This window comes from Oratosquilla oratoria, chromosome 29 (assembly GCF_046742065.1).
Source record: "Oratosquilla oratoria isolate Oo_2021 chromosome 29, ASM4674206v1, whole genome shotgun sequence".
Classification (NCBI taxonomy): Eukaryota; Metazoa; Arthropoda; class Malacostraca; order Stomatopoda; family Squillidae; genus Oratosquilla; species Oratosquilla oratoria.
This window is the reverse complement of record NC_134805.1, coordinates 3,543,220-3,570,719: the sequence shown is the minus strand read 5'-3', so window position 1 is coordinate 3,570,719 and position 27,500 is coordinate 3,543,220. Positions and strand designations below refer to the sequence as shown.

The following is a 27,500-nucleotide window of genomic DNA, read 5'->3' as shown; positions in this document are numbered from 1 at the left end:
GGGTATTTTAATTCTAGACCAATGTTAAAAACATTTCTGATTTCTTCATCAATAAATTCAGGACTACAAATACGGAAAGCTCTTAAATACATTGAGGCAAATACTGTACGTTTAATATTATTTGGATGAGAATAATAATAATGAATATATGAACTTACATTGGTTGGTTTACGATATACTTTAAGTTTAAGGCTATTGTCATGACGTAGGATAGTGCAATCTAAGAAAGGTAAGGTACAATTTTTCTCAATTTCTAAAGTAAATTTAATAGAATCAACAAGGGTACTCAACTTAGTTAAAAAATTACTGTACGTAATTACGGCGAAGCCTGGCCGGCGCAGCCGGTGGGCTTTATATATAAAAATGAAAATGGTCAAAACTAAAATTTTTGAACGAAAGTGCGTGACCCGAACAAAAGGTAACAGGGGGTCATGGACCGGGGTGAGTGTTTTAACAGTGATCTGGCGCGGGGACGGTCTGGAAGAAAACGATTTATACGGTTACTACACACAACAACATGGGTGTATACATAAAAAAATATTTCTCTCTAAACCTTCGAACCTCCTACTCCGGAAATGAGTCATAAAACGGAATTGCGGAATTCTGACAAAAGAATCTTTACGAAATATTAATGAGAACATATTTACGAAATATTGCCAAGAGAATCTTTCCCAAATGTTAACAAGAGAATCTTTACGAAATATTACCAAGAGAATCTTTACGAAATATTGCTAAGAGAATCTTTACGAAATATTGCCAAAAGAATCTATATACATAAAAACGGAATTACGGAATTCTGACAAAAGAATCTTTACGAAATATTAATGAGAAAATATTTACGAAATATTGCCAAGAGAACCTTTACCAAATGTTAACAAGAGAATCTTTACGAAATATTACCAAGAAAATCTTTATAAAATATTGCTAAGAGAATCTTTACGAGATATTGCCAAGAGAATCTATTAATTAAATAAAAGTGGAAATGGTCAAAACTAAGATTTCTGAACGAAAGTGCGTGACCCGAACAAAAGGTAACAGTTTTTTTTTTTTTTTACTATTTTTAGATTCTCTCTAAACCTTCCGACCTTCTACTCCGGAAATGAGTCATCACCGGAAACGCTAACTCCCGGGGACATGTCTCACTCAGACTCAGAAAATCTTTACGAAATATTACCAAGAGAATCTTTACGAAATAACGCTAAGAGAATCTTTACGAAATATTGCCAAGAGAATCTATATACATAAAAACGGAATTACGGAATTCTGACAAAAGAATCTTTACGAAATATTAATGAGAAAATATTTACGAAATATTGCCAAGAGAATCTTTACCAAATGTTAACAAGAGAATCTTTGCGAAATATTACCAAGAGAATCTTTACGAAATATTGCTAAGAGAATCTTTACGAAATATTGCCAAGAGAATCTCCACTCCACTAACATAAAAAAATATTTCTCTAATACGTTAATAATATTACCATGGAAAAAGAAAGTGGTGCTAACAAGAAAAAGAGAATCTTTACGGAATTCTGACAAAAGAATCTTTACGAAATATTAATGAGAAAATATTTACGAAATATTGCCAAGAGAATCTTTACCAAATGTTAACAAGAGAATCTTTACAAAATATTACCAAGAGAATCTTTACAAAATATTGCTAAGAGAATCTTTACGAAGTATTGCCAAGCGAAGCGAAGCGAGCTACGCCGTAGGCCAAGCACACCTGGCGAAGCCAGGTCCGGGTGCTTGTTTTAGTTTAAAAAAAATTCCATGTATAAATTACTTAAAACTGGGGATAAAGGGTTTCCCATACTCATGCCGAATTTTTGGGAATAGAAATTACCATTGAATTGAAACTTACAATCTTTGACACATAACTTAATTAGTTCAATCAATGTAGATGATGGCAATGGAAGAACAAGTTTATTAAGTTCATCTTGAAGGTAAAATAATAAATCATTTATGGGAACTTTTGTGAATAAACTGACTATATCAAAACTAACCAATGTAAACTTATAATTAGGTTTAATATTATGGAGTTTGTCTATTAAATCAGAAGTGTTTGTAACATGAGAAGAAGAGATTGTACCTACTAAAGGGCTAAGGATAGTAACTAGCCATTTGGAAAGCTTGTAAGAAGCGGAACCAATTGACGAAACAATAGGTCTAGCGGGGTTGTTACATTTATGAGTCTTAATGAGACCATACATATGTGGCAAAGGGGGACTAATTGAAATGAATTTCTGTAAGAGGTCTCTATTCTTATGAAGCAGTTCTTTTAATTTCTTATTATAATAACTATTAACTGCTTCTGTAGGATTTTTGTTAAGAAGTGTGTAAGTATTGTTATCATCTAATAAATCATTCATTTTTCTAAGATAATCAACCTTGTTTAAAATAACAACTGCATTAGATTTATCTGCTTTAGTGAAATGTAAATGATTATCTTTTCTAAGACTAATAATTGCCTTCTGAAAACGTTCTGGGCAATTAGGAACAACCTCTTGTGATAAAGCACCATAAACAATTCCTTTACAAATATTGAAATCTTCAACTGATAAATCATGGTTCTTTAAATTACAGAAAGCTTTACCAATGCTGACAAAATTTGTTGGATTTGAATTGTTGGCAAAACTAAGTCCATATCCTAAAGCTGTTTTCTCATTAGTATTAAGAATTTTGTCAGAAAGATTAACTACAAACTCACTGTTAGCATGTTTGGTCCAATCACTATTATCAATAAGTTGTTGTAACTTATTTTTTAATTTCTTGGCAAGACGGTCAAAAATGGATCTCATATTGCAGAAGCAATAGTCTAAAAGCACTTCCTTATCAATGGATGGTATGGTTTGTTGAAAAATATGCCATTTGACCCTTTTGATTCTAAAAGCTTCTTTCACTTCTAATTTGGCAATGTCAATACACCAGGGTTGAGAGAGATGAAGGTGTTGAAGAAGCGTGTGGTATCCATGATGCTAATAAGAACACGGGTACGTGTGTTTACTTATGCAAAGTAGACCACTTGGAAAAAGAAACTAACGAAGCAGAGCGCAACATCATCAGTGCAACAAGTACATGTATATATTGTCTATGTATTCCTATCACTATGTACTTGTTGCACTGAAGATGTGCACTGAAGATGTAATATTCGCCCACGGGTGAAATAAAAGTTAACTTATTTTAAAGGGTTTTATTCAACATGTTCAACACCTGTACATAGGTTTTGCTTCTTTTTCGGCGGCGTAGAAGAAGAACCGTTGTCCTCAGACCTACTATCTCCACCGTCACTTTGTCGCTTGATCGTCTCCTTGATCTCTTCAATACTTTCTTTCAACGTTTTGTTTTCTTCAATACTTTTCTTTAACGTTTCATTGTTTTCTTCAATACTTTTCTTGATACACATAAACAACTCTTCCATCTTTTTTGAGGGTGAGGTTTCGGTTTCATCTCCATCCCCGTTACCACTTAACGTCGTATCCTCATCTTCCTCTTCAACTTCGTCACGCATAACCCAGTCTGGCATAATCATTTTGATGGACTCTTCTTCCGTGATACTATGAAGGTCTTTTGGCACGTCTTTTGTTTCGTATTCAACCTCTTCCTCGACGAAAAGATTTTTATTTGAGACAACGTTCTCTCATGGCTTCTCAACAGTGTCAGGCTCGTCTTCAAACAATTCCTTATATACTCTGTTGTGGGCAGGCCTCCTTTCTACCCCTCCGTTTACTTTACGCCAACCCGTATAATATATCAACGAATCCCAACTTGTCACTCGTGAACACGCGACATAAAGCTGCCCGTGAGCAAAACATTGAACGGAATCAAGTAGTAGTCCGCATCGTTCGAACGTTTGCCCTTGACTCTTGTTGATTGTCATAGCGTAGCTAAGTTTAACTGGAAACTGCTTGCGTTTGAAATGCACTGGAGTGTCTTGGGCCTCTAACGTGATTCGAGGTATAATCACTTGCTCTCCACGGTAATTGTCTCCTAGTATCTTTCCAACCAACATGTTATTCTTCAAATTTGTTATCATTATCCGTGAACCGTTACAAAGCTTAGGCGTGTAAATGTTCCGTATAATCATCAAAACGCTTCCAACTTTTACCTTTAGAGCGTGTGGGGGCAACGACGAACTCGTCATTGCGTTGTAAACTGATGTTTGAACGTCTGAGTCTTGATCGACGGGTGTGTCCACGCTATAGTAGACTTTTTCCTCTTCTTCGATCTTCTCGTGTATCATCTGGTTTACGCTATCAACATCATCGTTTGTGGGTGACACTATTGCTCTCCTTTCAAAGTAAGACGCGTTCAAATGGTTACTTTCTAAATCATCGTAAACTTTTGCTACCAACTCTTCACGTGTGTTAGCTCGTACACCAAAATCCTTATCGAAAAAGACATCACCGTCTTTACGGGTGCCGAGAGTTAACAGTTGCTTCGCAAACTTAATGTTTTTTGTATCTTCCTTCTTCAAGCGCACGTTTTCTGTGAGCTCAAACTTGGTTAACCCGTCCCACATGTAACTTGACTTTATGCAGTGTTCGAGTTCCTCTGCTTTCCCTCCGCCTCTGATAACCGGTAGAATCTGTCGAAAATCGCCAGCACAGACAAACACTTTACCTCCCATGAACTTGTCGTTCTCGAGAATGTCCCGCAAGGTGATATCAAGTGCTGTCAACGTGTTTTTGTTAGCCATTACAACTTCATCCCAGACTATTAAGTGAGTTTCTTGTAATAACTTTGCCAGTTCTGTATTCTTCTTGACACTACAGGCTCTGACTTCATAATATTCCATCAATGGAATCTTAAACATGTTATGAGCCGTTCTTCCTCCCGAGAGAACTGTAGCCGCAATTCCTGACAAAGCAACAGCTAAAGCGATTTTACCTTCAGAGCGTACAGTGTCTAACAGAAGGTTCAAGACAAACGATTTGCCAGTACCTCCAGCAGCGCTAACAAATATCCCGTTGTTACTATACTTTTCTCCGTCTTTTACTCGTTTCATCACAGTTTCATAGACGTTCCGTTGTTTGTTGTTTAGAAGCTTTTCTTTTTGGTCAACACTCTCCTTCAACTTTTGTTTGTTGTAAGCTCGCTCCCTTCTGATAACGTTTGAAGTCTTCTTTCCTCCTCTAGAGGGTGGTAAACCATATTCGGTGATCAGTCCTCCCCCGCAGTTCCAAACGTGTAACTGAATGTCGTCTAAAGCGTCCAAATAGATTTCATCGTTGTACTCAGTTAAATTAGCATTGTACAGGTAATCGCTGGAGAAGTAATCTTTGACCTCTTCCCATATACCCGACTGATCTTCTAGATCCGAGAAGACCAACATACTTGCGTATGTCTCTCGAAGTTGTTTTCTGTCGTTAGTGTGGTTGATGATGTCTAAAATTGTTTCTTTCCACGTTTCTTCATCACTCAACAGCCCCAAGGCTTTAACAGCTTCTCTATTTGACTCGTACATGACTCCGTTGATCGTGCGAAGGTCTTCGAACGACGTAGGGCCCGGCTTGTGGGTGAGCAGGAGCCTCAGGTAGAACAGTTCTACTGTCTTGGTGGTTACAGCACGAATGCGCCCCAAACTATAGGTACGCCCTAGACGTTCTTCCCAAACAGCTTTTTTGGCATCAAAAACGTAATGAAAGGGTAACTGATTGTAATGTAACGTGGCTGCAAACTCATCAGTTTTACACAGTTTAAAAAATGCGGTTAAATGGGTATCTTTTTGTATCTTGGAATCGATTTCCTTTTGTGACGCGGATTCGTTATAGAACACCGAGTTTTCGCCTTCCAAATGGATATCCAATGCAAACACCGGGGGATACGACCTGTGGATCTCAAACTTAAAAATTTTCCACGTTGCTTCGTTGGCGTTGACGTACCGTGCCTCCTGATAGTTTTTAACTTCATTCACCTCACCGTCTTCAGAGGTCTTGGTGAACAGTATACGATCAGAGCCTTTGTTAACGTACTTGGTCACGTAAGCGATGGCTTTAATTGAGTTGGAACATTCAACGTTGATGTGCGCGTCATACTTCAAACACAAATAAGGGTTGTACGGAACAACCCATGAGTTGTCAATAGTTTTTACACCTTCTTTAAGTTTCATTTGAAAAGAGTTACCTCCTTCACCAACAGAACGTCTAACGTACTCCGGGTAACCGTTGTTGCCAAACAATAAGTCGCTCCTGCAAGTCTTAGGGAACCCTTTAGCACACTTCCCGGGTTTAGAATCTTTTCCTTGGCAACACATCTGAGACTCGTCGTAACCTTTGCAAGGCCCATGTATCATACAGCGTGTTACTATATCATAGAGCCTCGGCTCTGTTTCTTTGTTTGGTATCTCTGCACTTATTAGCTGTGAAACCACGTCTGCCGTTACACGCACTGCCATCCAGAGTAATATGTGAGCATGAGGCAAACCTCGTTTTTGCCATTCAACACTATAAAGAAACGCTTTGACAGGCCCAAGCGCGTTCTTTTGTGTTAGATCACTCACCAAACTATCCAGTTTTAACTTGAAAACTCGACTTACAATGTACGGGCGATCACACGGCTGTGCGCCTGGCCCGCCAACTTTCTCCACAGCATTTATAAGATCCGACCATTTAGGATTCATTGTAAAGGTAATGAAGTAATCAGGTGAACCGTAGCAGGAAACGTACGCTAGAGCATCCTGTTGGCGCTGTTTCATGTACCTTGGTCCCCCCACAAAAGTTGGTGGAAGTACAATCCTTTGGCCTGTTCTGTTTTTGTCGTTAAACCTTAACAAGTCTATTCTTTCTTTACGCATTTTACTGTGGTTGTATTCTAAAAACCTTAACCGGTCTGTTTCAACTTTCACATAATTGTCAATGACAAACTGCTGAAAGAGTCTTCTTCCTCTAGTTATGTAGTTGAACGTTCCTTCTCTTTTCATGTAAAGCGATGAATAATACAACAACGGCGAAAGCCTTTTTCTGTTTTCTTTATTTTGTTCCATTTTTAAACTGTAACCTCTATCACCGTTAGGCAACAACAAAGGGTACTGGAAAATGTCGTAAAAATAGTTTCTCGAGTCCAATATTCTAGTACTGTACTTTGAGTCACGAAGAGGAGACGATATTACAACGCTTAAAGTGTCTTTCTCCGGTCCCAAGTTTACTATGGCTCCAACCTGACAGGAGGCTGTCGGTAACTGATAGACGCCCTTATGTTCCTTTGTTTTAATACCGTCAGCTGTCTGCAAACATATTGTCACGTCGGGAATTGTCTTTTCCTCTTCAACGTGCGTTTCTATCAACGTTTTTGCTGTTTTAATCTCCTTTAACATACCTTTGAGCGACTCGTTGTTGATTGTCAAGTAATCGTATAATTGCTGGATGATGTTTTCGTTTCTTGAAATCTCAGCATGTTCCCGTGCCCTCCGTTTAACCGTCTCGACACACGCCTTTTTGTCTCTATTGCACTTAAACTGAGTAAACGCGTTAGAGCGTAGCTTTATTTGCTGCTCCCGGTCATGGTAAAAGTATAAATCCAAGAAACTTTTTGAAGACTTCCAAAACGGTCTACTGTTGTTGTTACTGACAGGTCTAGTGCCTCCGCTTTCATTTTGAGCCACGTTTTCTCGCCCGGTTAATAATTCGGGCTTCAACAAACCTAGCCTGTGATAACCCTTACCCTGTATCTTGTAACATATTGATTTTTCTTTCTGTTCAGCTAACCTACCCGAAGTTACAAACGAAGTAAAAGAGAAAACGTTATTAAAGGCTGTGATGTTTTTCAAAAAGTGATTTGAGAGCGAAGAACTGCCATCGTAAAGCCCTTTAATGGTGTCACCCAGTTTAGTCAGTTTAGCCGTAGGAACTTTGCCCGTGTTGCAACACATGGTCTTACGTTCAGACTTGAATAACAGTGCTTGACACAACTTACACCTGAAGAAACCTAACATTCCAACCGAGTGAGGTGGTACTTTCGTCTTATCAGTCTCTCTCAAATGGCCGTGATAAGACAACATTAGCCTCTCTTTCATCTCTACAAACTCAGCCTTTTTACCAAGTTCCTGACGATCACTCCGAAACTGGTTTATTCTTTCAACTGCTTTCGCTTTAATGTCCGCGTCAACTGAAGAGACCGTAAAAGGTTTTCTCTGAGTTAACCTTATCTCCTCCTTTATAGCCTTCTTGGTCTTTTTATCTTTTTCCACCTCTTCTTTTGTTCTAGGAGGCTTTCTTTTAGGTTTCGCAGGCCCTGTTTCTTTTTTTGCTTTTTTTTTATTGTCTTCAAAGATGTTTTCAACTCTTCTAATGTGTTATCAGAGGTTAAAGTTTCAACGCCAGAAACGTTTGAACTTGAAGCTACCTCATCAACTTCCATATTTGTAGAAGCTTCACCGTCTTTTTTTTCAACCTCAGCTACAACTTGTTTGTACAGGATTTGTTCACGCGCCTTCTTAATGACGTATTTGTTTGCTTTGTCTAAGCTCCTTTGAGCTCGAAAAGTCCTCTCCAAGTAGTGCTTCTGGTACTCTCTGTGATCAGATTTACCTCCGTGTTTTGTAAAACTTTTGTAACCAGCAAAATAATGCTTTTGAAACCCATCTGACCTCTCTTGAGGGATTTCTCCGACGTAAACTTCCAAAGAATCCAAAACATCATCACTATACTTGTAAGTCTTATCCTCTTTTAACTTTTCATTAAACGTCAACAGCTTTCGCTGAAACACCTTCACCGTCTCTTTCACAGCTAAAGCTTTAGTCTCTCGATACAGGTCTGGGAACTTAAACATGTGTTCATTTTTCATCTTCTGAAATAGTTTTCTGTTTGTGTTCAAATCCCCTTTAGTTAACTTCTTTTCGCGTGTAACCCACCTCCAGAAATGTCTATTTCTTTGCATCTGCAACTTTGAAGAATCCTTCCCCATGTCGGCGTGTGAGATGTGAGTCCGCTTATGAGAGGCGAGAAACGTGGAATAACCCTTACACGGACCGGGCACCGGGGTGTGTGTGAGCGAAATGCCACCAAACGCGGTCCGGGCACCGGGGTGTGTGTGAGCGAAATGCCACCAAACGCGAAGGGTCAGTTTATTTTTTAATTATATAGATATTACGCACAATCTTCCCCCCTAACATCCCTTGGCTTAGGTATATTGATGACATGTTATGTCTTTGGCCAGAAGAAAAAAAAATCCATAATTTTTTAACTAAGTTGAGTACCCTTGTTGATTCTATTAAATTTACTTTAGAAATTGAGAAAAATTGTACCTTACCTTTCTTAGATTGCACTATCCTACGTCATGACAATAGCCTTAAATTTAAAGTATATCATAAACCAACCAATGTAAGTTCATATATTCATTATTATTATTCTCATCCAAATAATATTAAACGTACAGTATTTGCCTCAATGTATTTAAGAGCTTTCCGTATTTGTAGTCCTGAATTTATTGATGAAGAAATCAGAAATGTTTTTAACATTGGGCTAGAATTAAAATACCCTAAGCAATTCCTTGATATTGCTTACAATTTTGCAAGGAAATAATTTTTAACTCCTCAGCCTAAATCACCTTTCAATTATCATAATGTTTTAATTTGACCATTTCAAGAAAATTTGTTAAGTATCACAGAATTATTAAAAAGATTTAACGTAAAGGTAGTTTTTAAACATGATAGTACAGTAAAACATAAACTCATCAACAATAGTATTGAAATTAAAAAAGGATGCATTTATAAAATTCCTTGCAAAATGTGTAATCAATTTTACATAGGTCAAACTGCCAAACCCTTAAACATTAGAATTGAACAACACAAGAAAAATGTTAGGAATGGCAATCATTCTAGTGATATATTCAAGCATATTGAATTAAATAATCATCCAGTTGATTGGGGTAATGCCCAGGCAATCTATTATACCAACAACATAATAGCAAGAAATTTAATAGAGGGCAGTTTGATTCATACCACCAGTAATCAAAATACCAACCTACATAAAGGCTTGCACAAACTTGATAATTTCATTTGTCAAGAAATTAGCAAGATAATATCAGGTAAAATGTAACCCAACGAATTGACCTAATGTCGCCCTATATCATTAGTAGAAACAGTGACCCTTGGCGACTGTGACCTGATGTCGCCCCACCATCGTAAGATAATTGACAATGACCTTCCGCTCTCCAGGGGGTAATTGGTCGCTACGCTTATTCAAACTGTCCTTGTTCCTTTGTATCATGTATATATTGTCTATGTATTCCTATCACTATGTACTTGTTGCACTGAAGATGTAATATACGAAAGCGCTCTGCTTCGTTAGTTTCTTTTTCCAAGTGGTCTACTTTGCATATATATATATATATACATATATATATATATATATATATATACATATATGCATATATATATAATATATATGTATATGTATATACATACATATATATATATATATATTCTATTAAATAATACAGCATACTCAGCACTGGAAATCTTCCTTAAACTTTCTATCCTTCTCCCTTCCTTCCTGTGGGAGGAAGGGAGAACAATATCACCAAATGAAACCATGGTGATTTTGGAAATAAAAACAAATGCATTACTTACAACGTTTCGCCTATGCTTTAGCCATACATGTACCATATTGAGAATTCCATCCTTGATGCCGTGAATACTAAACCTTTTTTGTATTTTAGGTATATAGATGATATTTTCGTAGATGTAGAAGGTAAAGAACAGCTTGATACACTTAAGGAAATGTTGGAAGCAAAATCTTGCCCTCATTTTACCGTGGAGGAAAGTATCGGTAACAAGATCCCCTTTCTAGATGTTTGGGTAGACGGAACAGAAGGCGCATTTAGTACGAGTGTCTACAGGAAACCAACTAGCTCCGGTAGATGTTTAAATGGATTAAGCGAATGCCCATCAAAATACAAAATCAGCGTTATACGCGCGTACATTACGAGAGCTTTTAGAATATGTTCTAACTGGTACCTCCTCCACCAAGAATTGAATAGAATCAAACAAATGTTGACAAACAGTGGGTTCTCGATGTGTGAGATTGATAAAGAAATTAGAAATAAAATGGAGAAATTTAATTCTGAACTAGATACTACAGAAAATTCGAAGAATACAATAAATAAATACCAAAGTATAATAACATCCGCATTAAATACCAAAGTACAATGACATCCGCATATAAAACAGATGAAAAAGTCATTAGAAATATCATATATAAAGATTGTAAACCTAAGAAGCAAGAGGACTCCTTACAATTGGTTGTATATTACCGTAACCCCAGAACTGCATCACTAATTATGAAAAACAACATGTCAGGAGAAAAAGATATTTCAAAGCAAAGTTACCTTGTGTACAAATACTCATGCCCTTTCAACAAAGACGGCACGCTTTGCAATGACGAGTATATTGGACACACAACTCAAATTTTGTCTCAAAGGCTTACTTTTCATATGCAAAATGGTGCAATAAAATCGCACATTTCAAAAGTACATAAGATGAATATTTCGCGGGAAGTTTTGAATAATAATACCTCGATTTTAGCAAAGAATACCAATAAGAGTAAATTAAAATGTATGGAAGCTGTATTAATAAAGAATTACCTACCAGCAATTAATATACAATTAAATATGTGTGGAACACTGGAGCTGTTCGAGGCATCCGACGGGGCGCCAAGAAGAAATTAAACCAAAGTAACTATCCTAGTTTATTTTGTACAATGTATTTATTATCATGATTTGTAGATTCAAAATAAAATTACCAGAAGATGCCTAAAGCATAGGCGAAACGTTGAAAGTAATGCATTTGTTTTTATTTCCAAAATCACTATGGTTTCATTTGGTGATATTGTGTTCTCCCTTCCTCCCACAGAAAGGAAAATACTAGGGGTGATCAGAAAGTAATGACAGTCGGACTCGTAGCTGAGAGACTATAAGTGCTGGGGGGGGGAGCAAGGGGCAGTAAGTGTTGCCTGTTGTTACATGTTTGAGCTTGTCGCTGTTTGTCTAGCTTACATTTTATCGTTGCGCTGTGCGATTCCGTCATTGTTGGTTTGCCTCTCTAACCGGAAACATGGATTTTTCGAAAGAAGGCTGCAGATTCTACACCTTCACAAGGTGGAAACTCGGGAAAAAAGCAACGGAGATCAGAGAGGAATTGTTGCAAGTTTTTCCCGAGTCTACTCCATCACTGGAAACTGTTTTCCGCTGGATTCGAGCTTTCGCAGCCGGAAAATTGCAGCTAGAAGATGATCATCGTCCTGGCCGCCCTCGGACATCCGTGACCGAAGCAACGACGGTCCGTGCGCGGGCCATCATTGACGAAGATCCAACTGTTACTCTTCGATTCTTATCCTTGGAGCTCGGTGTCAGTTATGGGAGCGCACATGACATCGTGCATGAACACTTAGGGCTGAGGAAGAAGTGTGCTCGATGGATACCTCATTTGCTTACGGAAGAGCAGAAGAGCGAACGGGTGCGGATTTGTCGTCTATGGCTGGCTGAATTCGAGCCAAATGGTCCGAAACGGTTCTCAGATGTAGCTACCGGAGATGAGTGTTGGATTTCTTTCTTCACCACCAGAGACAAGCAGCCTAACATGGTGTGGTTGAGTGATGAAGAACCTCGACCTCAGATTCTGAAGGAAGGATTTCGCAGCAGGAAGCGCCTTTTCACCATCTTCTTCAATTCACAAGGACCAATGTGTGTGGATGTAATGCCTCAACAGTGTACTATCACAGCCCAGTACTACACTGATCACGTCCTTCCTCGAGTCCTGGAATATCAGGCCAAGACTGCACCAACCCGTCGCCGATCGCGCCTTTTGCTGCACCATGACAATGCTGCCCCCAACAAAGCTCGCCTCACTGTGCAGTTCCTGGAGCAGCAGGGGATCACACTTCTCCCCTACCCACCCTACTCGCCTGACCTTGCTCCCTGTGATTTTTGGTTGTTTCCAAAGATCAAGGGTGCGATCGCAGGGAAGCTGTTTCATCGCATCCAAGATCTGGCGCGAGCAGTCAATTCAGAGCTACGAGGTATATCGGCTTCTGAGTACCGTGAGTGCTTCATGAAGTGGCGAAAGAGGATGGAACATTGCATAGAGGCGGGAGGGGAGTACTTTGAAGGAATGTAGGCCACTATTTGGATTTACCTCTGTACCGTGAAACTATATGGTATCACTATCATTACTTTTTTATCACCTCTCGTAGCGAGAAGGATAGAAAGTTTAAGGAAGATTTCCAGTGTTGAGTATGCTGTATTATCTAATAGAAAAGTATCCAAGAAAACCTGCTCCCTAAATTCACACACACACACACACACACACACACACACACACACACACACACACACACACACACACACACACACACACACACACACACACACACACACACACACACACACACACACACACACACACAAACACACACAAACACACACACACACACACACACACACACACACACACACACACACACACACACACACACACACACACACACATACACACACACACACACACAAACACACACACACACACACACACACACACACACACACACACACACACACACACACACACACACACACACACACACACACACACACACACACACACACACACACACACATATATATATATATATATATATATATATATATATATATATATACATACATATCCCAAAAGCTTTTTTCCCCTTACAAGGGAGGTAGTCAAAAAGAAAAATGCATAAAAACCATTCCCACCCATTCCATCCCTAAATACACTCCACTCCCCTCCACCCTCTACCCTCCCTATTATCTTAATACCTCCTGGATGACGGGTCATCCCTGCATCTTGTCCACTGCCCTGGGTCAGAGGTAGTGTCGCAAGACACAGCACATCCACAGCAAGGCCGCTTCATTAAAATGGTGACACCCCATCTCCGTCACCTCATGCAGAAAAAGAGAAGACGGAGAGAAATCCCTTCTGGCTGCGTCAAATTTTTTCACACATACTACCTCACCCCCATTCCCCACCCATTCTACCTTGTGCATTACAACATCATCCATATACAACTATTCTCCGTTCACCCCAATCTTCTGTCCTCTCCCGTCCTTCCTCAACAGGCATTCCCCTCTTCCCCAAATCCCCTTTCACCCCATCCATCCATCTCATCTTAGGTCGGACCCTCATGTTCACTCCTCCACATCTGCCTTCCATACCTCTTTTACTAGTCTTTCTTCACTCATTTTTTCCATGTGTCCAAACCATCCTAATACTCTTTCATCAACTCTATCTCCCAAATCCCTTACCACCCCTGTTCTCCTCCTCACCTCCTCATTGCTCACTCTATCTAGGCTAGTAACCCCGGTCATACTTCTCAGACACCTCATCTCAAACTCATTCAAACTCCTTTTCTCTTCCTCTCTTATGTTCCATGTTTCTGCCCCATACAGTGGTGTTGGCATAATCACTCCTTCATACAATCTCCTCTTAGCCTCCATTCCCAAATTTCTATCCCTCATTACATTTTTTAATCCACCAAGGCATTTACTCGCTTTTCCAAATCCACATTCCACCTCCACCGCCACTCCACCCTTTCCTGCCACATTCGCACCCAAGTATCTAAAGCTGTCCACTTCCTCCAGTCGCTCTCTCATAATGCTCACTTCCAGTCTGCTGCCACTTTCACTCCTTGTACATCTCATCACCTTACTTTTACCCACATTTATCTTCAACTTTCTTCTTTCACACACTCTCCTAAACTCTATCACCAACTTCCTCGATCCCTCCTCTGATCCTGCTATAAGCGCAGTGTAATCCGCAAATAGCAGCTGGCTCATCTCCCACTTTTCTACTTTTTCTTTAACCATCTCCAATCTCTGACTCACCACCCTTGCATTTACCTCTCGCACAACCCCATCCATGTATAAGTTGAACAGCCAGGGCGACATAACACATCCCAAACGAAGTCCCACCTCTACCTCGAACCACTCACTCTCTCCATTTCTAATCCTGACACATGCTCTACTACTCTCATAAAAACTCTTAACATGACAACTCCTAGAAGCTTTCCTACTATCCCGTATACCTGCAAAACCTCCCACAGTGCCTTCCTGTCTACCCTGTCATAAGCCTTTTCTAGATCCACAAAAGCCCAAAACACATCCTTTCCTTATCCAATAGCTTCCTCGCATATTTGTCTTACCACAGAAATCTGATCTACATAACCTCTACCTGTCCTAGATCCACACTGTTCCTCACCAATTACTCCCTCTGTTCCTCTCCTAATCCTCTCAACAAAGATCCTCCCATAAGCCTTCCCAACTACACTCAACAAGATGATCCCTCTGAAACTACTACATTCACACTTGTACCCTTTTCCCTAGTGAAATGCAACTATACAGGCACTCCTCTAGTCCTCCGGTACTCTACCCTCTCATAAACAAACATTAAATGACCTCACCAGCCAGTCCACCATCACTGTACCTCCTTTTTTTGGACATTCTGCATGGCATCCATCCAGACCAGGTGCCTCACCTGCTCTCATCACCTTATCAACTGCCTTCACTTCATCCTTCCTTATTCCTCCTCCATTTTCCTAGTTCATCAATCTCATTTTCTTAGCACTTTTCACTGCAACTACCTTTCCCTCTCTATCCTCCTTCACATTTAGCAACTCCCTAAAATACTCTGCCCATCTTCCTCTCACTGCCTTCTCTTCCATTATCATCTCTCCATCTGCACCTTTTACATTTTCTTCTCTACTTGATTCGCCTCCTCTTCCTCTCTTAATTTCTTTCCAAAACATATTTCTATTACTTTCAAAATTTTCTGTCATACTCTTACCCCACTTCACATCTGCTCTCCTCTTTGCCTCCTTTACCTTCTGCTTTTCTTTTCTTTTCTTTTATTTGCACCTCTCATGTGACTCCCTCGTCCTATTCTGTAACCAATCTGTGAAACCTCGCTTCTTCTCTTCTACAACCTTCTTTGTTTCCTCATCCCACCATTCACTACCCTTCCTTCCATTTCCTCCTGTCCTTCTTGTTCCACACACCATCTTTGCACACTTTGTGACTCCCTCCTTGAACCATCCCCATTCCTCCTCCACTCCTAGCTCTAATCTATCCTTCACTCCCTCTCGCTCCTCTCTCAGCTTCTTCTTGTACTCCTTCTCCTTTTCTTTTTCATTCAAAGAGTTCACTCTAAGCACCTCCCTACCTTTTGTCCCTTTCCTCTTCCTCCATCTATCCTCCACTCTCAACTTACCTTCCACCAAAAAATGATCTGATATTCCCCCACCCTCTCCCCTTAGCATATGTACATCCTTAACTCTTCCTATTATACTCCTATCTACCACTACATAGTCCATTAACGCTCTATCTACCACCCTTCCCTCCACCACCCTCTCCCATGTGTACTTATGCTTGACTTTCTTCCGAAACACTGCATTTGCTATCATCGACTGTCTTTCTAGACACATCTCCACCATCAACTCTCCACTACGATTCTTTTCTGGAACTCCACATTTCTGTCAATCGGTGTATTTCCTACCCTAGCATTAAGGTCTCCTAATACTACTACATTGACGTTTCTTCCTAATCCCGCTATGCACTCGTTTGTATCTATTCAAAAAGCCTCTCTTTCTTCTACGCTCTTCTCACAACCAGGCCCTTATGCACTTACAAAAGCCCATATCTCCTTTTCCAGTTTCACCTTCATCCACATTTTCCTTGAAGAAACCTCTTTCCACTCCACTACACGTTTACCTATCTCTTCACTTACTAGTATAGCCACCCCTTCTCTCCTTCGCCCTCTCTTTACTTCTGAGAACCTCCCAATTACACTCCCAAACACACACTCGCCCTTTCTTCTCAACTTAGATTCACTCAAAGGCAACACATCCATCTTTCTTCTCACAAACATTATACCTATCTCTTCCCTTTTACTCTTATCTGTACCACATCCACACACATTAAAAGACCCAAACTTTTGGGTGTTGGTTGGAAAACTCCTAGACCCTCTTATGCTTTTACTTTTTTTAGAAGTGTCCCCTGTGAGGCTACAGGAGAAGGATGCCTGGTCCCAATCCCTGTCCCGTTTTTCTCGCCTCTTACGATCCAAGTGGAACTACTTGGTGGCATTATTCTCCCCCCCATATATATATATATATATATATATATATATATATATATATATATATATATGTGTGTGTGTGTGTGTGTGTGTGTGTGTATGTGTGTGTGTGTGTGTGTGTGTGTGTGTGTGTGTGTGTGTGTGTGTGTGTGTGTGTGTGTGTGTGTGTGTGTGTGTGTGTTTGTGTGTGTGTGTGTGTGTGTGTGTGTGTATACATACTGTACATATACATATATATACATTTTTTCAAACAATTTTTTTTATGATGGAAAACATAAACATGGAATCTCAATCACTAACGTTTCGTTCACGAAGGAACTTCTTTAGATATTGCGTACAGAAATCTGCGATGGAATTTAAAGTGATTAACGTAGTCATCTTGTCGAAAGTATGGGAAGGGTCACTCCAAGATCTATATATACCAGGTCTAACCACTTCCGACCGAATTTCGAGGGTGTTGGCGCAGCGGGCCCGTGAACGTCACCTGGTTGTTCAAAGTGGGGTTCGCGCGTTCTATAGCTGTCAGTCGAAGCTGGTGCGTCGTTCGGGTATGTTGCTGCCTCCGCTTGCACCGCTCCACGCAATTAGTTATATTCTGACAAATGAAGATCTGTATATACCGGTATATATAGATCTTGACAATATGTCATATTGTGACATTAAGGATTGTGGCTCAAACCAAAGAGGAGGTAAGCCAAATGTTCATTTTCATCGTTTCCCTGCAAACACACACACACAAATGTGAACGTGTACACATATATGCACACACGACGATATCTCCCCCTCCCATAAAATACAAGTATATAAACGCACACACACACATACATACACACACACACACACACACACACACACACACACACACACACACACACACACACTGATAATAGCAATGAGCTAGAGAGAGAGATATTGGGGGGAAAATATAATAGTTCCAGTCTTCCTTGGCGTTTCAGTTTTCTTCAGTGTTTCACAAAGAGAAAATGGAACCATCCAAATGACGTCAGAAGCTGCGCAGAACGGCTCAAATGGTTAGACGTGGTGTATATAGATCTTGGGTCACTCTAGATTATCCGACGTGGTCTAAAGTTAAAATGCTGGTTTGCCTGTCTAAATTAATAGATCGTCTACGATAGATCGAATAATTTTCTGTTGAAATATGTGCTGCTTGAATAATCCTTTTATTGAGTCTTTCATAACCTTTATGTAACAGGTCGGCATCTCCCCAGTTTGGTAGTTGGTAAAAAAAAAAAAAAAAAAAAAAAAAAAAAAAAAAAAAAACAAAAAAAAAAAAAAAAAAAAAAAAAAAAAAAAGGCATGAACTACTAAAGTATTTAACGTACTATGTGCTTTGATGTCGTTTCTATGTTCATAAATTCTCTTGTCCAATCCCCTCGCTGATGTATCATAGTATGCCATTGTGCAACCATTGCATGTAATTATATACACGGCAGTTTTGTATTTTCCCTATTGACTCTCTTCTCCGAAGTCTTTACCAGTTAACCGTTCCTCTTATTAGTCAGTTTAGCTACTTTTATACCTGTAATTTCAGATAATTATTTATTGCTGGTGAAGTTTCTGAACTTAGTACCTATACAAAGTTGGCAATAGTTTTATCATTTCTCTCTTCCTTTCTCTTATCCAATCCCCTCGCTGATGTATCATAGTATGCCATTGTGCAACCATTGCATGTAATTATATACACGACACTGCTTTGTATTTTCCATATTGACTCTCTTTTCCGAAGTCTTTACCAGTTCAACGTTTCCCTTATTAGTCAGTTTAGCTACGTTTATAACTGTTTTTTTTTTTCAAATAATTATTTATTGCTGGTGAAGTTTCTGAACTTGGTTCTAATACAAAATTGGCAATAGTTTTATCATTTCTCTCTTCCTTTCCACGGCTATAACATTTTATTGTTTTTCTTTTTTATTTCCTCATTAATCCCTCAAGGTATCTAAGTTTGTCAAAGGTTTTCAGAATATAATCAAGCTCTTCCTCAAAATATTCTTCACTACAGATTCGTAATACCGTGAGGAAAAAAATCATTATTCCACATTATGTCCTATCATCATGGGTAGAAAAGAATTGCACTAAATCGTATAAAGAAAGAGCAATTGTCCGTGTTGTTCCTCCTTTGCGGTGAACTGAATGTCGCTGTTGATCGCGTTCAGCATTCTTAGTTAATTATTTACATCCGTATTTTCGGGAATGGTAGCGAAGACGCTGTCTACATATTTGAACCAGTGTAACCCTCTATTTCTAAATCTGATCAAGTATTTTGTTTCTAGTAATTCCATGTATAGAGAGGTTAATGGCTGTCGATCGCGAGTTCAACGATTAATCCGAGACCTTGGTGAATCACACACGGGGCTTCACAAGCATAACTCACCTTCCCGTAAGATATAACTAGGTAAATACACACACACATATATGCTATTGAAGGTGGAGAAAGTAGACGAAGATTTAATAGGAAAAATTTAATGCTTCTACGTTTCAACCCGCACGGTCTTAATTACAAAGCTGAAAACTCAAGTACAACAGAGGGTTGATGTACGTAGTCGGGTCACCTCATGAAACGCCTGGGAGATCTTGTTTCCTGACTGAATATTGTTGTCTTTGTTTTCTTTTAATAATAATGCACCTATGGGTTTTGCTAATTTTACAAAGCCTTCTCTACGATTAATGTTGTCATTAGTGTTAATGTAGGCTGCTGCAATTGTTTTTCTTATTCTTTTTGTGGATCCTTTGTTGAATATGATTGTGTTGTCCCAGTCTGGAAGGTGGTCATGTTTGTCCACATGTATTTGCTTGGTATTTTGTAAACAATACTAATGATGTTATTGTACTTGTGTGTGACCAAATAACCTACTTTGCTATCTGATGCTCTGACTGCCTTAATGCCCGCTTCTTGGAGGAATGTGTCTAGATGTAGATTGGTGCTGAAATTTGGTACTATGATGTATCGGGTCTCTAGTGTTGCTACTACATTTTTTCTTTTGTTATATATTTCTTTGGCTTTTTCTTTATTTACATAGGATATTTTTGTGGGTATTTTATGAAATGTCAAGGGACACAATATCACGATGGGATGGAATGATATGGAGGACAAAATATCACGATAGGATGTAATGATAGTGGACAAGATATCACAGTAGGATATAATGTCAGTGGAGGACAAAATATAATTTTAGAAAGTGATGACGGACAGAATATCAATGCACAACGGGTGGCCGGTGTGGGACGCCGTGATGGAGGGGGGCAAGGTGTACATAAGAGATCGGACCGTGAGGGACCAGATGTCCGTGATGGGGTTAATATCCATGAGGCACTGAATGTCAGTGAAGGACCAAATGTCAATATAGAGCAAGGTGTCAATAATGAACAAAATTATAATATAACGCATGATGTTGAAACTCAAAACGTTTCAAAAAGAAATAAACACGAGCTTCTTAATACCGTGTACTTTATCGCTCGTAGTATTAGAAAAATAAAATAAAATAAAATCCAGGCATATATTAAAAGAAAAAATCTCGACATGATAGGAATAACAGAGACATGGTAAAATGGTGGAGAGTTTGAAGCTGAATTTAATATTGCGGGACTTAAACACTTTCAGAGGATAGAAACTACAAGAAAGGTGGGAGTGTTCTGTTATACGTTAAAAGAAATGTCCATGCCTATATTTTAGAGAAAGTGAAACAGGATGCATATGATGGTTTGTGGGTAGAATTAACCCATACAAATGGACAAAAAATTAGTGTAGATGTAATATTGAGATAAATAGGGAAGATAGCAATGCTAGACTGGATGGTAGTGGGGCAGATCGGTCTATACAAGAATAGATAAAACAAATAGTGGAAAAGTCACATATAGTAAACACAACTCATGTGTTCAAGAAATTCCCGAAATTACTCAGAATTCATCAACTCCAAATGAATCTTTGGTAAATGAGGAAGGTGGCGTAATAAAGTCGTCATTATTGTACTCCAGAGCAATTAACAGAGTATAAGTGCATTTGATAGGAGTCATTGTAGGCTTCGAAATTCTAACACTCCCAGAATCAATTAGGATAAAAGGTTTGGAATTGGACTCGGATATTTATAAGACACATAAGAACAAGGTAGAAATATTAGTAATTAGTACTTTAAATAAAGACATAGTCTTACAAAAATATACACAAATAGGATGTTTTCAATTGTATACAAAACCCATTAAGATTTTAAATGAAAGTACTGAAGAGGTAGAATCACCAATTTCATCAATCTGTTCAATATAAGAAAAACAGAATTGGGAGAGAGACATAAGAGTCAACTAGAGCCTACTTGTTGTCCAGATCTAAAAGTAAGCTTGACTGCATTGCTTGTGAAGGACAATAAAGTAATTGTTTTGCCGGGGGACGCCTTTGGCAAAGCAAATGTTTTAAAAAATCAGATCTAATCAGAACCAGGAACTCAACCTGTTTATATACCTACCTATAGATTAATACATTCCAAGCTAGCCATTGTAGATAAAATGGTCAATGAAATTTTATTGCAGGGTATCATAGAACCAAGTCAGAGTGGATGGAATTTCCCTTTGATTCTGGTACCAAAATAAGATGGTACCATGCGTCCAGCTATTGACCATAAACTATAGGGAATTGAATAAACAGACGATACCTGGTAGATTACCGTTACCACTAATAGCAGATATTCTTCAAAATATGGGAACCGAGAATAAGTATTTTATCACTATAGATATCAAATCTGCGTTATGGTAGATCAAGTTGCATGAAGATTCACGAGATTATATAGCATTTCCTACAACAATGGAACATTATGCGTTCAAACGAATGTCATTCGGTTATGTAAATAGTCCATTAATTTATATGATATTAATGCATATATCTATACATGGGTTGTTATGAAACACTGCCAGTGTATTTCTAGATGATGTTTTAATAGTTTCCCAAACAGTGACTGAGCACTTTAAGAAATTAGTTTTGATATTCTCAAGACTAGTTCAAGTAGGATTGAAAGTGAAACTTGAAAAAGGTAAGTTTTTGTACGACAGTGTTATTTATTTGGGGCATAAGATAGACAGGCATGGACTCAGTACAGTGAATTCAAAGGTAGAATCAGTAAAGAACTATCCAATTCCGAACAATGTAGAAAAAGTTAGAATATTCTTGGGATTGACAGGGCATTATAGAAATTTTATCAAGGGTTTTGCAGACATAACTGATCCATTAAGTTCTTTGTTGTGTTTTACAACCCATACCAGGTAATCTGTAATTTCACGTTTCCTAAGTTCTTTGCTTCAGACAATGGTACTGAATTTAATAAAAAAAAATCTAGGAAAAATTATGTGAGTTACTTAAGATAAGCAAAATTAATATCCAAATTAATCATCCTTAGAGGAATAAAGTTGTAGAGATGTTAAATAAGAAAATTCTCAATTGCCTTAGAGCACACATGCACACATACTATTCACTTCAGAACAATGTAGAAAAAGTTAGAAGATTTTTGGAATTGACAGGGTATTATAGAAAATTTATGTAGGGTTTTGCATATATAGCTGATCCATTAACTTCTTTGTTGAGGAAAGATTCAAAGTTCATTTGGGGATCTGGACAACAATAAGATTTTGGCAAATTGAAAGATAAACTTACTAGTTCTCCAGTTCTCATGTTTCCTGATTATGTTAAAGAGTTCATTCTTTGCACTGATGCGTCTGACATAGGGTTAGGAGGCGTACTGATGCAAGAGAGACATGAAAAGTTGAAACTGATAGCTATCGCATCGAGACTTTGTAATAGTGCATAGAAAAACTACTCCATTATAGAAGGAGAAACATAAGCAGTGATATATTCACTAGAGAATTAGCCAGATTAGCCAGGTGGTTTACTACACTTCAGTGCTACGAGGTTAAGTTTGAATATATTCCAGGTAGAACATTGCAGCAGATACACTATCTAGGAATAATAGGCAACCAATGTCGGGGTTGATCAGTTTCATCTGTGGTATTAATGAACTTGTAACATTAGATGAATAAATTATAATAAAGGAACAAAGAAAATATAAGACTTGAGAAAAAGTAGCTCAGAATTTGATGGACTCAAGAGGCATTTCTCCAAAACTACCAAAAGGGTATAAAATAGAGGAATTCAAATTGACCAATGGAATTTTGTATAGAAAAACAGTTATAAGTGGGAAGGATACTTCTAGGGGCCCAGTGAATCAGTTAGTAATTCCACAAACTCATGTACAAGACATATCAAAATTATTTCATGAAAGTGATTGTAGTTCTCCCTAGGAAGGGATACAATTTAAAGGCAAGCGCAATTTAAGTATTTTTGGCTGGGTATGAAGAAAGACATTTATGCATACATAGAAATTTGCTTAATATGTGCTAAGAAACCTTGGGAAAAAGTTCACTTTGATACATTGGAGTTACCTATGTCTAAAAATGGATATAAATATGCATTTGTTACCATTGATATTCTTTCAAATTTTTGTATTTTACAACCCATACCATATAAGATTGTTGAAACAATTACTTCAGTAATCTATGATCAGGTAATCTATAATTTCACTTCTCCTAAGATCTTTGTTTCAGACAATGGTACTGAATTTAATAACAAAACCTAGAAAGAATTATGTGAGATATTTAAGCTAAACAAAATTAATATCCAAGTGAATCATCTTCAGAAGAATGGAGTTGTAGAGACGTTAAATAAGAAAATTCTAAATTGTCCTAGAGCACACATGCACACACACAGATACACACATAAACACACACACACACACACACACACACACACACACACACACACACACACACACACACACACACACACACACACACACACACACACACACACACACACACACACACACACACACACAAACACATACACATATGTGAATTTGTAGTCGAATGGTCTACATATACTGGTTTGGTGAGATAAACTCGGAAAGGTTATGTTCGTATTTACGTTTCAGTCTTCTCTCGTTTACAAATAAAAGCAACCTCCGAGGAAGGCTTGGCGGGTAGCCAGATTCTAATTTATACAGGTACAAGTAGGCTGTTACCATATCATACTTTATTTCTTTAATCTACTATGTACAATGCATGAACTTCGTCTGTACTTTCAGTGTCTATGCATGGAATATATCTACATAAGGATTTACAAAGGATAGAGACGTACAGATAAATGTGATAAGAAATTAAATGATGAAGAAAGTTGATCTGAAACTGTTGGCAATCGACGAAAGGGGAAATATCTATTGTTCTTGCAGGTGTCGGGCGTTACCCGAAACGCCTGGCTCCGCTGGTCGCTGGAGACAATGACACGTTCCTTGGGAGCAAAATCCGAGACAGGTCCCATCACAATAGTGTGTCCCCTGAGAGTTCCCTGACGATGTTGGACTTCACAGTCACTCCATATGCATACGTGCGCTCGTGTGCACGCTTGATATCTATAGGGTTACTTTTCATTTCAGTCATCTTACAATACATGCTCGGGTCAGTTACCACTCACTGTCCACAATGATATTTATGCTCATGGAAGATAAAAAGTAATACAAGGCCTTTGCAGCACCTTGGCATGAAGATACCTACATATAATGCTGGAACAATGGTGGTATCGGGAAATGTTCATAATTGAAATGAAGTTTATTTAATTGTATGAGCATGTGGAAGTAGATACTATTTCCGTTCACCCAGGCTCGATTTCAAAGATTGTAGCTGGGGAGGGATGTAGAAGGTTTTGGTGGAGAGGATTGGTGATTATCCTCTATTGCAGGGGTAGTGTGACTTTGTGAAGCGACAGTCTCTATGTCGAGGACATGTAGAACTCTTTTGATATGATCTTTGTACAAGACGGTCTCTGTGAGATCATGCAACCTGAGTGCTTTGACTTTGTTCCTTGACTCATGTCCAATGATACGATAGTGTCCAGAGAATTTAGGGGAGAGGTTAGAGGTGGGGGTGTGGTTAAGGGTGTAAACAATGTCTCCAAGTTCAAAAGTGTGGGCTCTGGCTGATTTGTTATGAAAACGGATCATTTCAGCCTTAAATGAAAAGTATGATTTTTTTTAAAGACTTGAAATATCCAGAGCCACACATCATTTTGTCTATGATAGAGGAAAACTCTTCATATAGAAATTATGACACTTTTATACTACGACTGTTCCTCCGTTATGCTGTCCCCCAACCCCTTGCTACTGTCCTGTACCATTTCTCTGAGTATTCATTTTCTGCTTTGGGGGAATTCCCTGTGGTGGGGTAAAAGAATACTGCCACCAAGTATTTCCACTTGGATCGTAAGAGGCGAGAAGAAAGGGACAGGGAGTGGGACTAGGCATCCTTCTCCTTGTAGCCCCACAGGGCACATTCCTAAACGAAAAAGCAAAGGCATGAAAGGGTCTGGGAGTTTTCGGAACAGCACCCTAAGGTTTGGGTCTTTTAATGTGCGTGGATGTGGTACAGATGAGAGTAAAAGGGAAGAGATAGGTAGTATTTTTATGAAAAGAAATATGGATATGTTGGCTTTGGGTGAATCTAAGTTGAAAGGGAAGGGTGAGTGTAAGTTTGGGAGTGTAAGTGGGAGGTTATCAGGAGGGAAGAGAGGGCGAGGGAGGGAAGGCATGGCTATTCTACTAAGTGAAGAGATAGGTAAACGTGTAGTGGAGTGGAAGGAGGTTTCCTCAAGGATAATGTGGATGAAGGTGAAACTGGGAAAGGAGATGTGGGTCTTTGTAAGTGCATATGGGCCTGGCAGTGAGAAGAGCGTAGAAGAAAGGGAGGCCTTTTGGATAGATTTAAATGAGTGCATAGAGGATTTAGGGAGAAATGTCAACGTAATAGTACTGGGAGACCTTAATGCTAGGATAGGAAATGGTCCAATCGATGGAGTGGTTGGGAAATGTTGAGTTCCAGGAAAGAATCGTAGTGGAGAGTTGATGGTGGAAATGTGTCTAGAAAGAGAGTTGATGATAGCAAATACAGTGTTTCGGAAGAAAGTAAAGCATAAGTACACATGGGAGAGGGTGGTGGAGGGAAGGGTGGTAGATAGAGCGTTGATGGATTATGTAGTGGTAAATAGGACTATGATTAGGAAGAGTGAAGGATGTACATGTGCTAAGGAGAGAGGGTGGGGGAATATCAGATCATGTTTTGGTGGAAGGTAAGTTGAGAGTGGAGGATAGATGGAGAAAGAGGAAAGGGACAAAAGGTAGGGAGGTGCTTAGAGTGAACTCTTTAAATGAAAACGAAAAGGAGAAGGAGTACACGAAGAAGCTGAAGGAGGAGTGGGAGGGTGTGAAGGATAGAGTAGAGCTAGGTGTGGAGGAGGAATGGGGATGGTTCAAGGAGGGAGTCACAAAGTGTGCAAAGATGGTGTGTGGAACAAAGACAGGGGGAAATAGAAGGAAGGGTAGTGAATGGTGGGATGAGGAAACAAAAAAGGTTGTAGAAGAGAAGAAGCGAGGTTTCACAGATTTGTTACAAAATAGGACGAGGGAGTCATATGAGAGGTACAAAGAAAAGAAAAGAGAAGTAAAGCAAAAGTTAAAGGAGGCAAAGAGGAGACCAGATGTGAAGTGGGGTAAGAGTATGACAGAAAATTTTGAAAGTAAAAAAAGATGTTTTGAAAAGAAATTAAGAGAGGAAGAGGAGGCGAATCAAGTAGAGAAGAAAATGTAAAAGGTGCAGATGGAGAGATGATAATGGAAGAGAAGGCTGTAAGGGGAACATGGGCACAATGTTTTAGGGAGTTGCTAAATGTGAAGGAGGATAGGGAGGGAAAGATAGCTATAGTGGGAAATGCTAAGAAAATGAGAATAATGAGTGAGGAAAATGGAGGAGAAATAAGGAAGGATGAAGTGAAGGCAGTTGTTAAGATGATGAGAGCAGGTAAGGCACCTGGTCTGGATGGATGCCATGCAGAATGTCTAAAAATGGAGGTACAGTGATAGTGGACTGGCTGGTGAGGTTATTTAATGTTTGCTGGAGAGAGGGTAGAGTGCCGGAGGACTGGAGGAGTACCTGTATAGTTCAACTTTACAAGGGAAAAGGGGGCAAGTGTGAATGTAGTAGTTTCAGAGGGATTAGCTTAAGTGTAGTTGGGAAGGCTTATGGGAGGATCTTGATTGAGAATATTAGGAGAGAAACAGAGGGAGTAATTGATGAGGAACAGTGTGGATTTAGGACAGGTAGAGGTTGTGTAGATCAGATCTTTGTGGTAAGACAAATATGTGAGAAAGCTATAGGAAAGGGGAAGGATGTTTTTTTGGGCTTTTATGGATCTGGAAAAGGCTTACGATAGGGTAGACAGAAAGGCACTGTGGGAGGTTATGCAGATATATGGGATAGGAGGAAAGCTTCTAGGAGCTGTCAAGAGTTCTTATGA

The 27,500-nt window shown here is 39.0% G+C and overlaps 1 protein-coding gene across 1 annotated transcript; it reads right to left on the bottom strand.

The window, feature by feature from the left end:
* Window positions 1-3,637: 3,637 nt before the first annotated feature.
* On the bottom strand, window positions 3,638-8,901 carry LOC143040777 (uncharacterized). The gene is made up of 2 exons (XM_076212211.1): window positions 8,331-8,901; window positions 3,638-8,103 (listed from the first exon to the last, which is right to left on the bottom strand). The coding sequence occupies exons 1-2, from the start codon at window positions 8,899-8,901 to the stop codon at window positions 3,638-3,640; spliced, it is 5,037 nt and encodes a 1,678-aa protein (XP_076068326.1).
* Between the last annotated feature and the right edge of the window lie 18,599 nt (window positions 8,902-27,500).